This window comes from Meleagris gallopavo, chromosome 5, assembly GCF_905368555.1.
Source record: "Meleagris gallopavo chromosome 5, MGAL_WU_HG_1.1, whole genome shotgun sequence".
In the NCBI taxonomy this organism is placed as follows: Eukaryota; Metazoa; Chordata; class Aves; order Galliformes; family Phasianidae; genus Meleagris; species Meleagris gallopavo.
In genome coordinates, this window is record NC_139408.1 from 718,350 (window position 1) to 736,979 (window position 18,630).

Sequence of the window (18,630 nt, forward strand, 5' to 3'; positions counted from 1 at the left end):
ATAGCTGCAGATGTATAATTATTATTTAAGAGCATATTGTTGAGTTGGCTGTGGTTGTAGGCTGGAATCAATCTAGAGATGTTTGTTCAACTGTGCAGGAAATCAACATGAAGTAAAAAAAAAAGCTGAAAATCACCAGCTGCTGCTTCAGTAACATTTTGGTGGTAAACATTAAAAGAAATAAAGATTTTCAGAATACTCCTTCAAAGAAGTAAGGCAGTATATATAGTAGCATAATAACTGTAATTAATTAAATTACAATTTTGCAGCGTGGTTACAGGTTACCTAGCAGCAAGATATTAATGAAATGCTAACTGCATTTAGCAAACTTCATTAGAGAAAATTCCACGTCTTTGGTCATCTGAATTTGTGCCTTGGTCGATGCAACTCTGCCTGCACACTGAAGCAGTGCTCGAGAACAATTCCAGAACAATGTTTTCTTAGCTCCCACAATGAAGGCAGAGTTCTGACATGTAAAAAGAGGACAGGTCTGTACCCTGGGCTTCCATGGGAGATGATTCACTTGGTGCTTTTCATTCCTTGCTGGTTGAAGCAGAAATGATCAAAGAGAAAGCTAGGATTTGCATTCCGTTAGAGGGAAAATAAACCTCCTACTTAAATTATACATAGTATTTTTGAGTTTTCTCTGTTCCTAACCAGAAGCTGGCTTGCTGTGCATACTTGCCGATGAGCCATGAACCAGGGCTAGCACTGCCCCAGTAGGCCTTGCTATTTTATTAAGCTTCCAGGCTGACCTCAGTATGTGTGTATGGAGGTCTCAAGGTGACGCAGCAGCATTTACTTCATAAGTAGTGCTTGCAACAGCTCTAGGTTTTAGACAGTTGAGACTTAATTCTTAAGATGTTTGCTTGCACTGTTCTGCAAATGTTATGTTCCTGAAAGCTCCAGAATGACTCTGTCTTGGTGTCCCTGTTGGCATGATTATTCGTTTTTATTCCAAAAGCATGACTGCAACTGTACTCAGCTTTGCTGAAACAGCTTTCTAATCAGGGAATTTGGTTTCACAAATTTCATCTTTTTCTCAAGCTGTTGATGAAGCTGTACGGATAATTACTGGAGGCCTACCTGAAATAGCTGTGGAAGGCAATGGACCTGTGGAAAACAATGCTATGCTCAATAAGGCTGTCAAGAGATCAAACGAGGATTCTGACGACGACGAGGAGAAAGGTTCAGTAGTTCCCCCTGTACACGACATTTACAGAGCACGACAACAAAAGAGAATCCGGTGAAACAAGCTTGGAGTTCTACTGTGACAAGGACTTGCTTTGAGTTTGTCAGTCTCTTAAATGTAACGCATTTAAAAGGGACAGCTGCAAAGAAAAAAAATCTTGAAAATGGTTTTGTTACTGTGGTGCCTCTCTTCTGTATGGTTCTTGACCCAAAAACAGACAGAACAATCTTAGAATGTGCTCTGAACAAAACTAGGTTTTCAAAACCAAAAGTGCAAAATGTCTAACTGCATTTTGTTCAAGGGTGTTCACATCTACCACTTGAAATCTTGTGGGTTTTCAGCAGTTTTATTTTAAAAACTGGATGGCTTATAATTGTGAAGCATTTTTAATTCACATTTTCTGGAAGACAGTTGTTCTCAGCTTGTCCATGTAGTGTCCTGCCTTACCGGTCGTTTTTATTTATGGCAGAATGTATGGAATCTGTTTTGTAGTTGAAAGTGGGGAAAAAACATTCCTTTAAAATAAAAGGATATCGATAACATCATGCCTCATTCTGCTTTTATTCAAACACAACAAATGACTTTTTAAATACTACTCAGCAACTTTGAAAGCAATGTTACCAAGAATTAAAACCATCACAGGAAATTGATCAGAGCGTACATACAGGAATTCGCTTCCTTTTCAGTTTTTCTAGAGGAAACAGTATTCCTTTACTTGGAATTCCAGGACTGTTTGAAGAAGACACCCGTGTAAGACAGACTAGTTACAGGTCTGTAATGTGGGCTGGCCAGGAGTACAAGCCACTGCAGTCTGTTCCTGGACGCCTGCGTTAGTCCTCCACTTAATAATGTAAAAGCTAAATGGTAGTATATTCGCTACTGAGGTTAACTGGCTATTTTCAACCGAGCTAATAAAAAAAAAGCCATATGAACTTTTGAAGCAGTTACTATATATACTTCAGATTTTAACTTGTCATTGACTATTCAGGACTGTGCTCTCCTGAGACAGTAAGAACGCCCGTGATGGACAGGGAATTAAGGTGTTCAGACAAGCTGAAGGACATTCCCACCACCAGCAGTAGAGATAACCGTAGGTCATTGTTCCTATCCACCAGACTGAAAAGATGGAACAGCGCACGTATAAATACTGACATAGAGGTAAGGTACAGCAGCCTTATCAATCCTAGCTTTTTTTTTTTTTTTTTTTTTTTTTTTTGCTTTGTCACTTCATTACATCCGCCTATTTCTTTTAAAGACAATGCAGAGAAACTTTTAGTCAATGACATTCATTAAAAAATGACCAGGGAAAAATCACTAATGTGATTTTTCGTGGGAACCTCTTACAGTCTCTTTTAGATCTTTCCCTGTTGCCAGGCCTACAAAAGCTTAAAGAAACCGAGGCACTCCAGGTTTCCAGTCTGTAACCTCCAAAGGCAAGCCTGGAGCCGGGTGTGAGCATTGCACTTTTTTCTATGCTAAGCCCAAGAAAGATCCCAACTGAGAGAAGAGACGAACTGACTGGATATACCCTGTGAGCAATGCACGTGCGTGAGCAGCAGCACAGTCAGTGCTTTGATGTCACGGCAGGCTGGAGTTGGCAGCCACAGACTGGGAGCACTCAAGTAAGTACCATTTTATGTGTCCGTAACTCGGTCCCAGTCATTCTGCCATCAGTCACATACTTTTCATATGCCTTTCTAACCACTGTGCCGTTCTTCCCCACACCCCTGAGACCAGCACCTAGCAACATCCAACAACTTCTACTATGCTTAGTATGGAGGCCTTTAAAAGCAGCCTCTAGGGAACAGTACAATGTAAAATAACAGCAGTCAGTTCTAAACTTCAGCAACTCTCAATTACAAAAAGGAAAACAGGTTTTTCTGTTTTGTACTGTTTTTTAAACTGCAAACGTAATGTTTTGGGGAGTTCCTTTGTTACCCAGACCACTGAAAGAATTTTTTGGAGCTGCAGAGCCACAGACTGTATTTCAAGATGGATTCTGGACTAACAACAGTAAGTAGCTGCAGAAACCTTGAAGACCTCTGTAGTATCCTTTGACCATACCAAAAACCCACTCTGCTTTCTGTTGGCTAACCAACCTACTTCCTTTTAAGTTACCAAAGACGTATGCAAAGACACACATCCACGTTGCTATTTAAGTAAACTCGGCCAAGGGAAGAGAAATCATTTGTCTGAGCTGTGATCTCTTACTACAGAGTTCTGCTGTTATGTTTTCTTTTCCCCTTGGGAAATGCAGGGTTGTAATGAATGAGAAAAAAAACCACATTATAGTTGCACGGGCTAGTACCGAACAAAAGCTCTTGCTTAACCTACCTGCCTCTGAACTCACAGCAGTTATGTCCCTGCTGGCATTCAGAAGAAAGCCAGCAAAGAAAGCACCAACGCTGACTCATAATCAAGTGCTTTCTTCTAGATGGGCTGTTATGTTGGTTGACTAGTTGATTAATAAAATGAACCTGGATGTCAGCAATAAGAGGGCCATTTATTCATTTTACATAACTGGTTTTGGTTTAGTTTTTTTTTTTTTTTTAGAGAAGACAACATTTTGTTTTGGATACGTCTCGTGTTTTGAACGCTTACTGTTTATAATTATGAACTTTGTTTTCATAAATTCATCAAATTTTGATTACTATCATGGAGCACTGCGCTCAAGAGCTAGAGGAAAACTTGAACTGCACTTACCTCCTAGCTGAGTTTAAAACTGCAATAAAGCTGTAAGATCACTGAGCTCTTCTGTGAACACTCATCTATACAACACGTAACTAATGAAATTCAAGACCTTAAATATTTAAGGTTTTAAGATCACCTCTGTAATGTAAAAAAGAAAAAATCTTCTATTGAAAATATTCCTTGTGTATTCAAACTAATATTAAATAATGCACTTCCCACCATAATTTAAATTCACTCACACTTCTAATAGTGCTCTGCACTTCCTAGATATCTCTGAAGACATGACTGAAAACGCAGCCATCTTAAGTCATTAGTTTTAAAAAACAAGTAGAAGTTCTGGCCTAAAGTTTAACACACTTAAAATCCACCTTCTGAAAATGACACAGATTTACTTCAAAATTAGTATTTCACATAAAAAGGAGTCAACTACTAGCAAAAAAAAGGTAAGAAACGCCACTTTTATCAAAACGTTTCAGCTCTGCCTTTCTGAAGTCTTTACAGGAGATAAATACAGCTGCAATCTATAAGATTGCCACCTTGTTAAGTACTGTACAAAGCAGAGAACAGTTACCCAATAACCAGAAAATTTGCTACAAAAATATATTGTGTTTTTGTAACATCTGCAGGTAAACAGCAAAAAAATGCTATTAAAAATGCAGAAAAATGCTGAAAGAAAAACCTAGTAGCCTACCACACTAACCATAATGTTACAGTAAAGTGCTGTTTGGCTTTGTTTTTTGCCTGTTTAAGTTTCTCCTACCTAGAGTTTTAGCTTGCTTAAGTCTTAAAAGTAAGATCTTTTTAAAAAGCCACGTTACCCCTGCAGGGAAGGACCACTGCTAACCTGCTGTGGATGAGCGAAACTGAATTCATGGTAAATGAGAATAAAAAGCCCTAAAATGAGCCACTTAAAAACAGAGTTTGGCTGTTCAACTTTTCCTACATAGCACCTGCCTGGAAATCTTGCAGCCAGAAAACTACCACAACACTCCCTCACAAAAGTTGCATACTTACATTAAAAATGTATCTCTCCTTCATCATTTATCTCAGAACCCCTACTGCAATTCCTGTGTTTTCCTCATCGGGCAACACGAGTGATTTAAAAGGAAATCATGTTCACATGGAGAGCTGTTTTCCTAGACAAATAGTGGTGCAATTTTTCAAAGTAGCTGATAAAACTAATACTGCATTGGTACACAAAGTGTTCACGGTTCTTCTGGCATCCCTACAAGTTGGGGTTCTTCCTTAGTCAGTATTTTGCCAAGAACAGCATCATAGTAAGGACTGAAGACCATCTTGTTGTAGTTGACAAGACGAACGTACTTGACAGCAATCTCTTCCAGCTCTCTCTGAATAGGGCCTAATCCTCCAGGGACAGTCGGTACCGCTTTGTGCTGACCAGATGCAAGATAATTCTCCAGAAACTTTTGAATTCGAGAATCTGGAAAAGTTAGACCAAGAGTTTTGGTTTGTTTTCAGAAGAGACAGACAGCTAGAAAGATTCTAATCTCATGTAAAACACAGAGCGCAGCAAGCACATACTTGGAATAAATTAAAATAGAAACCCTGCATGATGTGCCACTAACAGTTGTATAAATAGAGACACTTTGTCATGTGAGAACAGAGTATTTTTGTCAAAGCGTACCTATTAGTTTACAGATGGTGTTATCAGGGTTGGCCACTGCTTGGATCTGTCCTTTCAGCACAGTCTCTCTCTCAGCTGTGAACGGTGCAAAGCCATGCTGGGTAAGGCAGCTGTTGACTTCGGCACACACCTTCTCACCAATGGTAGCCAAAGACTCCTTCAGGTTAAAGGAGCTATGGAACGTGGAGTAGAGCAGTGCTTAGCTACTGGAGTTGCTCACATTTCCCCGTCTTTTGAAAATAAAGTATCCCATTACAATTGTCTTATTTATCAAGCATAGTGGAAGAAAAGTAATCCAGATAACGCGAGAATAATAAAATATATTTTAAATATGTGAAATCATGTTCAGCTATAGCACAAGGAGATGGGATAAGCATTAAAAAAAATCTCCAGCCTGTGCAATCCACACAAGTATGAGCTGATTTTCAGTTTACAGCCATCTCAGAGTAACATGAAGAACAAATGTCAACCCACAATGTGTGGGCAGCCAATTTGTGCCATGCTGAGTCTTGGTGGAGCCCAGCCAAAACTGTGAGCAGAGTTTGCTGCTTGTACACACACAGCTCTAAAGCCATTAGTTACTACTCCTAATTATCCACGATACCAGCCATTGACATGCATTTTATTTACTGCATTAAGCAGAACATCTAAAACAACATGAACACTGCACAGCTACACAAAATCAGCACTAAGCTGATACGGTAAGTAACACAACTTTAAAAAACGAGCGTGCCATATCAAAAAAGCTGGCTGTGTATCAGTAAGACAAATAAAAACCCGTCAGCCTCAGCTAGTAAGAAGCCCCCATCACTTCCTCAATGTATTCCACTCCGTAACCAGAGTGAGGCTGAAAATGATTTTTGAGTGGAGTCAACATGAAACTACAGCTGACCGTGTGAATAGGGCTACTCAGTACTCACGGAAGATGCATCCCTGTCAGCAGCACCCTGACAATGGTTTTGATTTTCTCAGCAAATCCAGGCACATCGATGAGAGCTGCGCCTGCTGCACTGAACGTGACCAAAAGGACAGTCCCAGCCACGAGGAGCTGCTCCAGTTCCAGCTGTATTTCCTGAAAGCGGCTCTGGTCCATGAGCACTGTCTGCAGAGAACAGGAAAGCCAGCACACGATGAGATCTGTACGTTAGGCTGTGAAATGAAATGGAGTTGCCAGCTAAGACAATTCAGGTAACTCTGAGACCTTAACTCTTTCTCCCTATCTGCTGAAAGCAAATATCAAAAAAAGTCTCATGCTATTTAGGTAAGATGCCTAGTGAACAAGACAGTAATCAAAACTATGTACAAGGCTGAGAAAAGTTCAGCACAGAAGGCTCTGAAGATCAGACTGGCTGATCTCTAGCTGTCCCTTCCAGTCTAAATTATTCTCTGATCTGATCCTATGGATATAGTGTGGATTATGACTAGCTCTTCTCCAGGAGGTTGGACATACAAACACACATTTTAATATGTAATACACAATACCACTCTATAGATACATTGCAATATTCTGCTTTGTGATACCAAATACTGGTCTGTCTGACCAAATCAGTCTCATTGGACGTGCTGACACAGTGACCAGACTCAAACACTTTTGAGAAAGCTGTAAGAAATTCACTAACGAACCATTACCAAATGGTTTCCTGGGGAAAGGAAGAGCACTGCTGACATTACAGATGTTCTAAATGAAGGGAGCTTGACAGCACTAGTGGTGTACTCTCACAGAGCTATTAAATTAATTCTCAAGAAAAATGAAGGTTTAAATAGTGCCTATATTCCAGCCGACAACTTCTGAGTTCATGTTGCAAGCAAGTTTTAATCTGACAAATCCTGAAAATTCCTATTGGTAAGAGACATTACGTGTCGAGTGGTCTGAACTGGAATGCCTACTAAAACCTCTCAAATGGATTTGAAAGAACACAAAGATGATAAACTTTTCTGCCTTGTTGTTTCTATAAACATGTTGCAAAAATAAAAAAAACCCCTCCATATGGACAAGGAGCTGTTTATTTTTTCCCACCATGAGTTCCTGGCCCTTCTGCTCCAGAAAAAGACATGTAATCTCAGGAAATACCACATTCTACTGAATAACAGCCACCTTTACTTTCTCTCTGACAATGTGAAGTTGACACACACAGTAGCTCCGATTCCAAGGGGGGCTGGAAAGATTTTCAACCACGATCTAAATTCTATAGCACAAAGAGGAACAGCTGAATGATGATAAAGCACCGAAGAACCAACTTCTGTATCAGAGTCTGGAAACTATGATAGATGCTGGACCAGGAGGAACAGCTACCAAAACCACAGTTTCCATATTCACTGACTAATGGAAACGTCATTTACTCAAGAACTCCCTAAAACATTTTGTTTTTTCAGTTTTTGTATTCTAGAGGAGATGTTTGCAGCAAACTCGTTAACAAGACCGTTCACATTCAAAGGAGAGCAGAGGGCTGTAGGCATGGAGGAAGGACAGCCCAATGCCAGGCAATCCTGGGACACCCAGAGTTCTGTCCTTACCTCAGGCAACTGCCATGAATCAATAAGCTATGGGGAGGAGATACACAGAAAAGAGCAGCAGCTACTCAGCAGGCAAGTATCAGGAAGAAAAGGGAAACAACTGTTGCTTTCTCAACTAAGTAAGTTTCGATACTGAAAAAGAAACACAAGAACTTTCAATCAAGAGATCAATGTTTTAGCACTGTAAATTCACAGATTGCTACATTCCAAGAGCAGAAAAGGAGTGGAACAAGCATGTAAATCATTTTTCCTGTTAGATACCTACTTCTGGGAAAGGCCTGTTTGTGTGATCCCACTTCAGCAGCTTCAGATATGCCTGATTCTGTATGGCAGTGGGGCACAACGCAGCAGCTCCACCAGCAGCACCAACAGCACTGCTGGGGGGAGGTAACTTTTTATATCTCAGCTTTGCAAGATCATCTGCTGCTTCTTGCAACCAGTCTGTGACAAGGTCTAAAGAATCTGTAGGAGATAAAAAGTCTCGTTAAGGCAATTCCTTTTCAAAGTTAGTTTCTTTTATCACTAGTTTCCAGACAAAGCCATTAGTTACTACTCCTAATTACCCAGGATACCAGTTATCGACATGCATTTTACTTACTGCATTAAGCAGAACATCTAAAACAATATTAACACTGCACAGGACACAAAATCAGAAGTGAGAAGATGCTATGATGCCCCTCATCATACTGAAACGAAGCTAACTGCCACATACTAAGTGCAGATCTACTGTTTCTGTACATTTTTCTCAAACCTCGGTTTCAGGGCACAGGCTGTCATTTACCATATGAATTTTATCAAAATTAATATTAAATCTGATTTATTTCTATGATCTACAAGCAAAGACACGCCGTTTACTGAGAGGTCAGAGGGGAAAAAAGAAAGGAACAAAGTCATACTTGGCTGTTTCTCAAGAAACTCCTGAAACTTCTTTCTTTCATATTCAGCAGACTGCTGCATTAATTTTGGCCTAATACTACTGACAGCGAAGTTTGCCATATCCATTTTCATTAGGTCTAATACAGAGAAAATTGCTCTAAACAAACAAACAGAAAAAGTTATTCAAGGCTGCAGAAGTTTAAGAGGTTATACGTACAAGATTTATTGCAGATTGCCTAAGGAAAGAACAAAAACATGCGTGGGAAACATTAACAGGATGGTTAATTTAAGAGACAGAAAAAAAAAGTTTGAGCAAGCATGCGCACGCATGCATGTGCATCTCCCAAATTCCAAATAAAACTTGTTCTCCTGAAGAAAGCTCTCCACAGAATTAACTTCACTAGCCCCATAGGATAAATTCCCCAAATTTTACAATGTCGTAAGCTGAACAGACGTCTGAGTTTCCAAGCTTGCATACTATCTGTTGGCTGCCTATATAGCCAACCTCAGTGGGAAGCAAATAATGAGACCCAAGGAAAACAAAACCAAACCCCCTTAATTTCAAAGCAACATGCTTCCTGCTGGCAGTGTTTCTGCCAAGTCAAACCTTAACTCTTGGAAAGTTATCAAATTAGAAAACAAGGTTGATAAGATTTCCTCAAACTATCAGGAGCTCGAGCTATTCACCTGAGAACACAGAGATGAAGCAGATACCTCTGTGCTCCTAAGTCCAGGATGTATGCTCCTGGTAGAACTAAAAGCATGTTATATTGGGGGGAGACAGTTCAAACTGAGGGGAAAGGAAGAACTAAGGCTAAAGAACAGTAAAATGTATCCCCAATTCCCACACTGCTTTTTCTTCCCCTCCTTGCTGTCCTTGTTAAAAAATTCTGGAGCATCTCTCCCCCATCACACCCATGACCATATCCCTGCATAGCTCTTTCATTCCTATGAGGATTTGCAGGTTGCCCTGATGGAAACACCACCCACACCACACATCTCTAAAATTATTTCAAGGACACTCAGTATGACTACTATGTACCATTTCAGTACCTGAAGAGAGGAACTATTTCACGTATATCTTTCAGTTTCTTAATTTCTTCATCTCGAGCTGGAGCACAGAGAGTCCCCATCATTCCAATAACGAATTCTACCAACTTAGCAATGTCCAGAGCCCCATTTTCGGCCTCCTGTTTTATCAAATCCAGATCAAGAACTTCCATAATCTGGTTTCTTAATCTTGTATGACCAGGCAATAAAAAAGACAGAAGATTCTGAAACAGAAAGTTTTTAAGGGTGTATTAGTCCTCAGTGTCAAACACTGCAGGGATCAAAGCAGTTGTTGCGCCACTTCTCATTTAAAGTAACTGCCATCTGAAAGCAGAAGTGCATTTTTCTGAGCAAGGCCATGAAGTCATTTGTCAGCTCCAAATTCAAATGTCTCCCCTCATTCTTTGTGACGTGAAGTCACTAAGTGCTAAGTGCTTTGTAGTACTGATCATACTTGAGACTATTGCACCTGGCTTTGTCAACTCAGTGCTGGGCCATCTCAGTGGTTCCATAGCCAACGTGATTGTCATAATGTGGAGGAAACCTGGAATTATGAAACCCGCCTTGACTCATTTTACATGCTCTCCCATTTGTCTGTACATTCAAGTTGCTCTCCTCAGCTTATACAACTTACTTATGTGCGGAGAAAATTAGACAGTAGTGAAAAAGATCAAGAGCCTCCTTTATGAACAACCAAACTTCTAACTCCTTTTGCCCATTCCCATCAACGCATGTATAAAAATTCAATGATTTACTTTGGCAGCATATGACCTTACCTCTTTAATTTCTCCCAACAGTTTAATTGCATGGTCATATGTCGGTGGATCTTCCTTCAGCTGAGCTTCCAGACAATCCCAGAAAGCTTTGTGCACAATCTCTCTTACTTTTTTTTCCAAGCTGTGGGTAAACAAGACCAGTTCAAAATAACTCTAATAGTCTCTGCACCACCACATGCAGATACCTGCAGCTCCCGAAGAACAGCACGCAATAATGTGAAGATAATGTAATGGTGACTATTTGAGGACTGACAGAGAAGAAAACTATCATTTCGTCACTCAGGCAAGATAAACTAGGCACAAGATTTGGCACGGCTCATACCCTAATAAATGGTTACACACAAGCAAAGAAGGCTACCAATTAAAATCCTTGGAAGTACCTCTGAAGCATACCGCTGGAGTAATAATAAAAAAAGATAAAAATTATACCTCATCTTCAAAAGAACAGCATTAACATTACTTTGAGTAAGGGAATTTCATTAAGGAAACATAACAGAAATGAAGCAACTTCCGTGACATGAAAGCTTTTGCACTTCAACACATAAATATGGCCATTACTCCGAGTTAAAGGCCCAGTTCAGTCTGTATAAACAATAAACGAATTCCAACTGCTTTCTCCTCAAACCACTTCCCTACACGTACATTCAAGCTGTGGGAGACTCCAAACTATACATAAACACAAAAAAGCAATTAATCCTAGGAAGATTCCAGAGTGCCTCTTCAGCCAAAACCTTCACTAAACAGAGGGATCTTGGACGAGGAGCAGTCCTGGCACATCACTAAGCTGAGGCACCCTTGGTAAGACAATCTCTGCAATATATCTCTTTCTTTCATCTGGTGAAGAGATGCAAATCTGACACCGTGCTGAACAACTGCAGCCACTGTTCAGAATCTGTGAGAAAAGCAACCAAGTTACTGAAGAACTGGGTTGGTTCTCTCCCCTTCACCCCCCTTTTTTAAGGGAGGTGGAGAGAAGAACACATGGAAAGAAGAAAATTTGTTTGAAATTCTTCTCCTCTGAAAAATGTTGAGATAAATTTCATGGTACTGAGGCAACTTATGCACCATCACTGCCCATTTTCAAGTGAGAAAACCATTAGAAGGAACAAGGAACAAAAGCAGACACTGAATTGAAAAGCACTGCTTTAACTGTGGCATTTTACATAAAGCATTCCTCATCAGCCATCGCATACAAGCAGAAGACACCTGCAAGGAATTACCCAAAAGATGCTGAGACAGAAGCTAACACAAAATGGGGAGCTCTGCATGCCTTCCAAACACTTCCTTCATAGCATAGAGAGAGGTCCCAGCTCGTGGGACCATGCATCAATTGCACACAACCTGCATGAAATGTGACAAACAGTGACTGGACAACAGTGCCCTTGTCTGTGACGGTGCTCAGAACACAGATCAAATCAGTGCCCAAACTTCAAAGTATGAGAGCCTCTCAAAAGCGGAGTAGCTAGGACACTCATAGACAATGCTGTTCCAGTGGACCAAGTCTCTCCCAGTAAAAGCACCCTCACTTTCACAAATTAACCCAAGAAACACACTGTCAGCCACATCTCTCTGTATGGGGAGAAAAACAAAGCAAACAAAAAAACACAACAGAACAGCAGACAAAGCACCAGTCAATAGGACTGGGTTTGCTGCACTGGGCAGTCTGTGACCAGACATCAAAGCCACTTCTGGTCTGCCTCTCTTAGTGGGGGACAGAACTACTGCAGGTCACACAGGAGGAAAGACTCCGGACTAAAAAGGAATAAGGCCTAATCTAATAAAATATAGAAGTCTCTTTAAAACGCATATATGTGTATTCCTGGAGAGACAGACATTAAATTAAAAGAAAAAAAGCAAAGCTAAAATGATCAGTTTCATCTTATTCCCACCTGCAGTGAAAGCTTAAGTGATGCTAAGAGCATTACCTGCAGCTAAACTTGCATATTTAAAAGTCTGCAGCCTCAGGCTCCCAGGATAAGGAGACACTGGCAGAAACCATACTGCAGTTTCCACAAAACATGCCCCAGCAATTACTGCAGGAGTTTCACTTTTCACATTCACACATTCCTGAGGAAACAGAACTGTATGCTTACCTTCTTATCCTTCTTCCTAAACCTTCCCTAGCAGGCACTGTCAGGCAGAACTAGCCGGAGCCTTTATTTCATCCACTAGAGTTATTTTAAAGTTATACAAATGAGAATTTATTTCCTATATCTATTTGGTAACAATCTTACCTGTGTTCTGGTAACTCAGCTGGTTTGATCTGGAAGTCTCCATTAACAACAATTTCGTGTGCTAGTGCCATGTTGGTTACTCCCTTAGCAGTTTCCATTAACTCTTCCACTGACACAGGCCGAGGAGGGCTAGCTGCAACATACATTAAACCGTCAGACAATTACGTAGGAAAATCTGCAGAGAAGAGTCTGCTGATAACAACCATCTGAAGAAACAAACAACAAGCCCCAAAGTATTTCTTTTGAATTGCTTAACTGCATCTTTCTCTGGACAGTAGGAAGAGATGATAAAAAGACTAGCATTGCCACTGCACTATTCCTCTAATTACTGTGTAGACGCTGTCATTTCAATTTCATGTTTTCCAAGGAAGTGACTTTATTTCTAAACCAGCCGGCGAACAAGCCACCATTGACGTTAAGCAGTAATTATTTCCTCTACTTTCAGTGTGACTGGCACTTCTCCAGACTCCTTTTTTTTCCCCCCAGAAGGTCACCATCCAAGCGACAAAAGATGTCAAGGCCCAGCCCCAGCACCGATACCAACAATTTCTTCCTACGGCAGGCACTGGGGTGAGGAGCTTCAAACCGGGCCCTGGAGGACACAGGTGAGCAGAAGGAAGCATCACACCTGAAAAAAACAGGTCAGCTTCCATGAGGTAGGAGACAAAGGAAGTGGCCAACTCTAGAATAGCCTGGGAAGTCAAAAGAGAGACAGTGACACTGACAAAGGAGAAGGCTAAATTACTGGTGTCCTCGGGTGAGGCAGGCAGGAATAGCAAGGTTTATCTCTGCTCCTGCAGAAAACGCATAGCTGAACAGAAGGAGGGAAGCGCCTCTGCAGAATTGCTGTCGTTGAATTGCTTCCTCTCTCTGTAATTCATTCACTTCAACTGCAGTACAAGCACAGGAGCAATGTATTAATTCCCAAGATGAAAGAAACCAACCAGGCTGGGTTTACTGAGATGTTTTAGAAAAACCAGCACGGCTGCCTCATTCGATGATCCAGTTTGACTGGACTTAAACTAGGAACATAGAAAAGGTCCTTTAAAACTAACTGTCCTTCGCTTGTCTGCCTTTCAAAGCTGTTCCAAGTACATACAGCATAGTTCCAAGAACACATGCAGTGTTCTCATTTTTCATTACCATCTCACTCTTTTCATGCAGCACTCTCAAACCCAGACTTCTTTCTGCCTGGAGGTATATCTTGCACAGTGACTCTGAGAACACAGCAAGGATTGATATCCAGAGAATTACCAGCAGCACAGCGAGCTTACAGCTGAATGAGTGCTCTCCTGTCCAGCTGCCAAATGACTTCACTCAGTAGACACACTCAAAGCTAAGAGACTCTTTCATTTACCAAAGAATGCTCTTAAATCATGTTACTTCATTCTCGTGTTATATCTGCTCCCTTCCAGAAGAAAAGGGCTTGAGACCAGTGACTTTTTTGTGATACAATGGAAGGCAAGACAAGGCAACGCGTTTCACTTTCACATGTCCACAGTCTTCCTCCACAGAGTACATCCCCTGCGTGTAACACGACTCTAAGAAAAACATTAATCTCCAGTAATAATGAACACTGTTGCAAAAAAAAAAATAACACCACAAATAAAATGTTACATCCCGGGACTCTGCGGACTGAAATCTGGGGCTAGTTACGTGAGCAATTCTGTCTCTTTGATCTCAATCTCTGGAACCAAATAAACTTCCCCTTCATTTTATCTACAGATTTGCCAGAAGTAATTAGAGATCTTGCGTCTAGTTTCTGATGTTAAAAGCAGAACAACAAAGAAAAACATGCCCTAGGAATAAACCTGCAGTATGACAGTCCTGAAATCTCCCTGTCAGCAGAAGTAGCATTAGGATTAAAAATGCAACTTTCCACCTCTCTGTGTCTGGATAAGAGGGGAATAAAATGACAGGGCACGATTTTGCTGATAACGGCCTTCCCGGCCCTCTGGCAGAAAAAGAGGCTGCAACAATCCAGAAGGTTTGGCTGATAATGCAAACAGCAGCATCAGTTTTGCTACAATATACTGGAGTAGGGCTTATCTTTCTGTGAGTGCAGACGCAGAAAGATCTAAGACATACGTGGCTCAGAACAATGCGGTTATTGCGAACAATGAAGTGCTGAAACAGAATGGAGGAAAAAGCACGTGTTAAAAGCAGCTTCAAAGCAAATGATCAGGAGTTGCATAATATTTAATTGCAAAACAAACCTACAGAGAACACTATAAAACCCCATCATCATCTCCACTGCAGAAGACACAGAATTGTACTTTTTTTTTTTTTTAATAAAGGGCAGTTTTGCTTACACTTTGGTGTATCATCTCTATGTGAACCTGGAACACTTTGTCGTATTCTCTTCCTGACAGACTGCTCCGAGTTGTCCAAGCTCTCTTGATCATCCTCCAAAGCACTCAACTTTTCTTCGCTTGAATGCGGCTTGTGGGGATTCTGAGACATTTTCAGTTGTTTCTTCTCAGAAAAAGAAAAAAAAAAAAAAAGATTAAAAAGGGAATGAATGTGTATTTTATAACATATAAGGGTTTATAACATGGCTGAGCGAGAAAACATCTTCAGTTCTTTTGACTGAGAAAAAAATTGAGAATAAAAGAAATCTTATGAGGAATTACATGATGTCATTTCCATAATGGCAGGGGACCTGGACTAAATGACTCACTTCCCATCTCACACAGAAAGAGATGCTTTCAACACAGCTACCGTTCACTTGATCTGTATTCCAAGCGAGTTCTGAAAAATCTGGAACTCTTCCCCTGCCTTACCTACTGCATAAAGATGTGATAGAAAAAGATACTGAAGGAGCAGTGAACAAACATATTTTGCAAAAAGATTATGCCAAACAAGGTATTTCCCTCTCATACAGCGACACTGAAGCATTCTGAACACAACATCCTCCTCGACTGTGATCTGTTCCAACCCATCAGAACTGAAACGCCCTCACTCCACGCTACCCAAGTGAATTAAGAAACTGAAAAGGGACTAGGGGCAAATATCAAATCATACTCCTGCAATTTCATTCCACGCAAGAGTCATGGTGATGCAAGCTGGCGATACAAGGAAGATTTCTTTAATAAATAAATAAATAAATAAATAAACAAACAAAGAGTAAATAACAGTAACAGTAATTAAAACACAGGCATACTAGATGCTAAACAATGTTTATATTACATCACAAGTACTTGCAGCATAGTCAACGATGCACTGTAAAACTGAACACTGGAAAAGCACGTTATGTTCACTTGGTTCTGCATGTCTTACCACTGAAAACTCAGTATTATACAGGAGACTACCATTCTGACTTTGATTTTAGCATGTGAGCTCTCTGGAGTAGAGAGCCAGGAAAAGTCTTCCAAAAAAAGGAAGCTCCTGGGAAAACACCACCTTCCTCTGTCACCAACTTCCTACTTCTCCAGCAACCACCACTTTCCAAATATGAAAGAAAGAAGCTCTCAACAAGAGATGCAGCTTCCAAAGGCACCTTGCAGCTACCAGAAGACAGACACCTAGCAGTGTCAAGGACTGCATCGAAGAGGACACAACACAGACGTAAACAAGCAATCACACAGGAATATGAAACACACAGATGCTTTTTCTCCGTACAACAGCTCTAAGAACTAACCCTACTCCATCAGTGCTTCAGTGAGTGCACCACTGCGATTCTACAAGACAGCCAGAAGACTTGGCATTTAAAAAATGTTTTCCTTCTCCAGCAATGACTCAGGATCACGTCTGGCTAGACGTACAAGACACACAGCAACACTTGTCTACAGTGATGCATGATTTTTATTTTAGACAAGGAAGTAGAGCACAAAAAGCATAGGATAAATGTACACCAGAAAACTAAGGCATCAGTGCAGGTACTGTTAGGCCCACACATCAGCCCCCCGCTCTGGCTCACGCACACAAGCACTGATGTCCCAGCTCTGAGCTCCCCGTCCTCTTTGCACTCACAGCGCGTCTCAGGCAGCATGGGGCAGTGTCAGCGAGTGCACAGCTGCGGTCCCATCGCCACCCGTTATCTAAAGCACGGTGTGCTTCCCACTGGGTGCAACATCAGCTATCCAAACCAGCACAGCACGGCACAAGCGGGGCTGGATCTCCAGCCTACAGAACAGACGGTCTGCTACTGCCCACGCTCCAGCAGCAAGATCTGGCAATAAGGAAACCATTATAGGAAGAGACAACAGCAACAGCTGAAACAAAACCTTAAAACGTGACAGGTGAAAGAGAGCAGAGAAAAGCTAGAATCCAAGCACTTTCATAGATGCTTTCAGTTTCATTCAGCTGGCCTCAGTCACTCTTCCCGCTCTCTCCCACAAGGCATGAAATGAAGATGGAGCACGGCGATGACTCGACTCTCCAGCACACACTTCAGAGCTCGGCACAGCCCTCCCGGTGCCGCCCTCGCCGCCCTCCCCAACGAGGCAAGGCTGGGAGCTGAAGGAGCCCTCCGGCCCGCAGCCGTGGGGCAGGCGGTGGCGACGGCTGCCAGCCGTGCCGCCGGGCCGTGGCTTCCCCCACGCCGGGTACGCCTTACATAGCGCCTTCCAGCCCAGAAACCAACGGTTTTACACAGACTGCCAAAAAACCAACCGAGCGGACCAACCCGCGCCGCGTCCCGGCGGCGGGCAGCAGGCGGGATGCGGGGCGGCAGCGCTGAGCTCGGCAGGCCCACTTGTTGGCTCAGCCGCGCGCTCCGCAGCGCTCGATCCACTGCCATTGTCGGCCACGAGCCCCGTTTCCACGGCGCACATAAACAAGGCCCGCAACGCCCGTTCCTTCCAGCGGCACGGCTTTCGTCCCACGCCAACGGCTCCCACGGCACAGCCCGCTTCTCGGCAGCTCCCTCTGACAACAGCAGGAGCGCTAAGCGCGGCCCGAGGCGCGACCGATCGCCTCCGGCGGCCCGCGGCCCAGGCGGCCCGCAGCCCCGGCCCGGCGCCACGCTCTCCCCCCGGCCCAGCGGCCCCGTTTTCCCGCCCCACTCGGCGCCCCCGGCCCCGCACCGCGTTCTCCGCCCCGCGCCCCGCCGCCTTACCGACGCACGCCGACCTCGAAGCGCCGCCGCCGCGGCGTAGGGGCGGGCCGGGCCTCCTGCAGCCGCTCGCCCTACGGCCGCCCCGAGCCGGCGGCCCCGCGCCCCGCCCCGCGCTGTGCTGCCGCCTGCTCCCACCGCGTGCCCGGAGCGGAGCGAGCCCCAGCAGCTCGTGCGGCAGTGAGTGAGGCCGCGCTCCGCGCCAGCACGAGGATGGCCACACCCGAGTCAAAGCGGACCGCTGAGGATGCCGTGTGTTCTCACACTTGAAACTGGTACTGGTGCCAGCGTACGCTAGGCCTACATACAAGGAAATCCAAAGGCCTTTCATTTGTGCCGGCTCTTTCCTAATTAGCACAGGTAACAAGAAGCAAGGTGCTGCAGGAACGAAGACGCCAGCAAGAGAAGTTAGGGCTGTGACAACTGAAGTCGGCCGATGAAAAATGCAGTGTTTTTGTAGCCCAGCTAGGGCAGCAGGGCACAGAGTGGGACTCAGCTGGGGAAAAGACGTCAGACATCTTCCCTGGCACTGCCTCAGCACGATGCCATTTCAATCTAACACAGCTATGTGATTTATCATAGACGCACACAGTATG

The 18,630-nt window shown here is 42.9% G+C and overlaps 2 protein-coding genes across 7 annotated transcripts in view; one reads left to right on the top strand and one right to left on the bottom strand.

Moving 5' to 3' along the window:
- CSTF3 (cleavage stimulation factor subunit 3) overlaps positions 1 to 1,734 on the top strand; it is a 42,622-nt gene extending 40,888 nt beyond the window's left edge. Inside the window, exon 21 of the mRNA XM_019615202.3 lies at positions 1,048 to 1,734. Coding sequence (XP_019470747.2) covers positions 1,048 to 1,250 — 203 coding nt within the window. The 3' untranslated portion in view covers positions 1,251 to 1,734. The remainder of the gene's footprint in view (positions 1 to 1,047) is intronic.
- On the bottom strand, positions 1,735 to 18,176 carry TCP11L1 (t-complex 11 like 1). Of its 6 annotated transcripts, none has more exons than XM_085223847.1 (10): positions 18,038 to 18,176; positions 15,291 to 15,453; positions 12,979 to 13,111; positions 10,745 to 10,865; positions 9,972 to 10,192; positions 8,939 to 9,075; positions 8,308 to 8,504; positions 6,449 to 6,630; positions 5,529 to 5,701; positions 1,735 to 5,324 (listed from the first exon to the last, which is right to left on the bottom strand). In XM_085223847.1, exons 2-10 carry the CDS (start codon positions 15,439 to 15,441, stop codon positions 5,089 to 5,091), a joined length of 1,551 nt encoding a protein of 516 aa, XP_085079973.1. In that variant the 5' UTR covers positions 15,442 to 15,453; positions 18,038 to 18,176; the 3' UTR covers positions 1,735 to 5,088. The 6 variants fall into 6 exon arrangements, with proteins under 6 accessions (XP_085079973.1, XP_085079974.1, XP_085079971.1 ...); XM_085223848.1 differs by having other exon boundaries at positions 15,291 to 15,456; positions 18,038 to 18,156; XM_085223845.1 differs by lacking the exon at positions 18,038 to 18,176 and adding an exon at positions 18,006 to 18,027.
- Between the last annotated feature and the right edge of the window lie 454 nt (positions 18,177 to 18,630).

Coding starts and splice junctions, on each gene's coding strand:
- TCP11L1 (XM_085223846.1), bottom strand. CDS start 17,719: ATGGCAGTGGATCGAGCGCTGCGGAGCGCGCGGCTGAGCCAACAAGTG. Junction 15,454..17,605: donor GCCGCCGGGACGCGGCGCGG/GTTGGTCCGCTC, acceptor TTTTCTGAGAAG/AAACAACTGAAAATGTCTCA. Junction 13,112..15,290: donor TAGAGATGATACACCAAAGT/GTAAGCAAAACT, acceptor TGTATGTTGCAG/CTAGCCCTCCTCGGCCTGTG.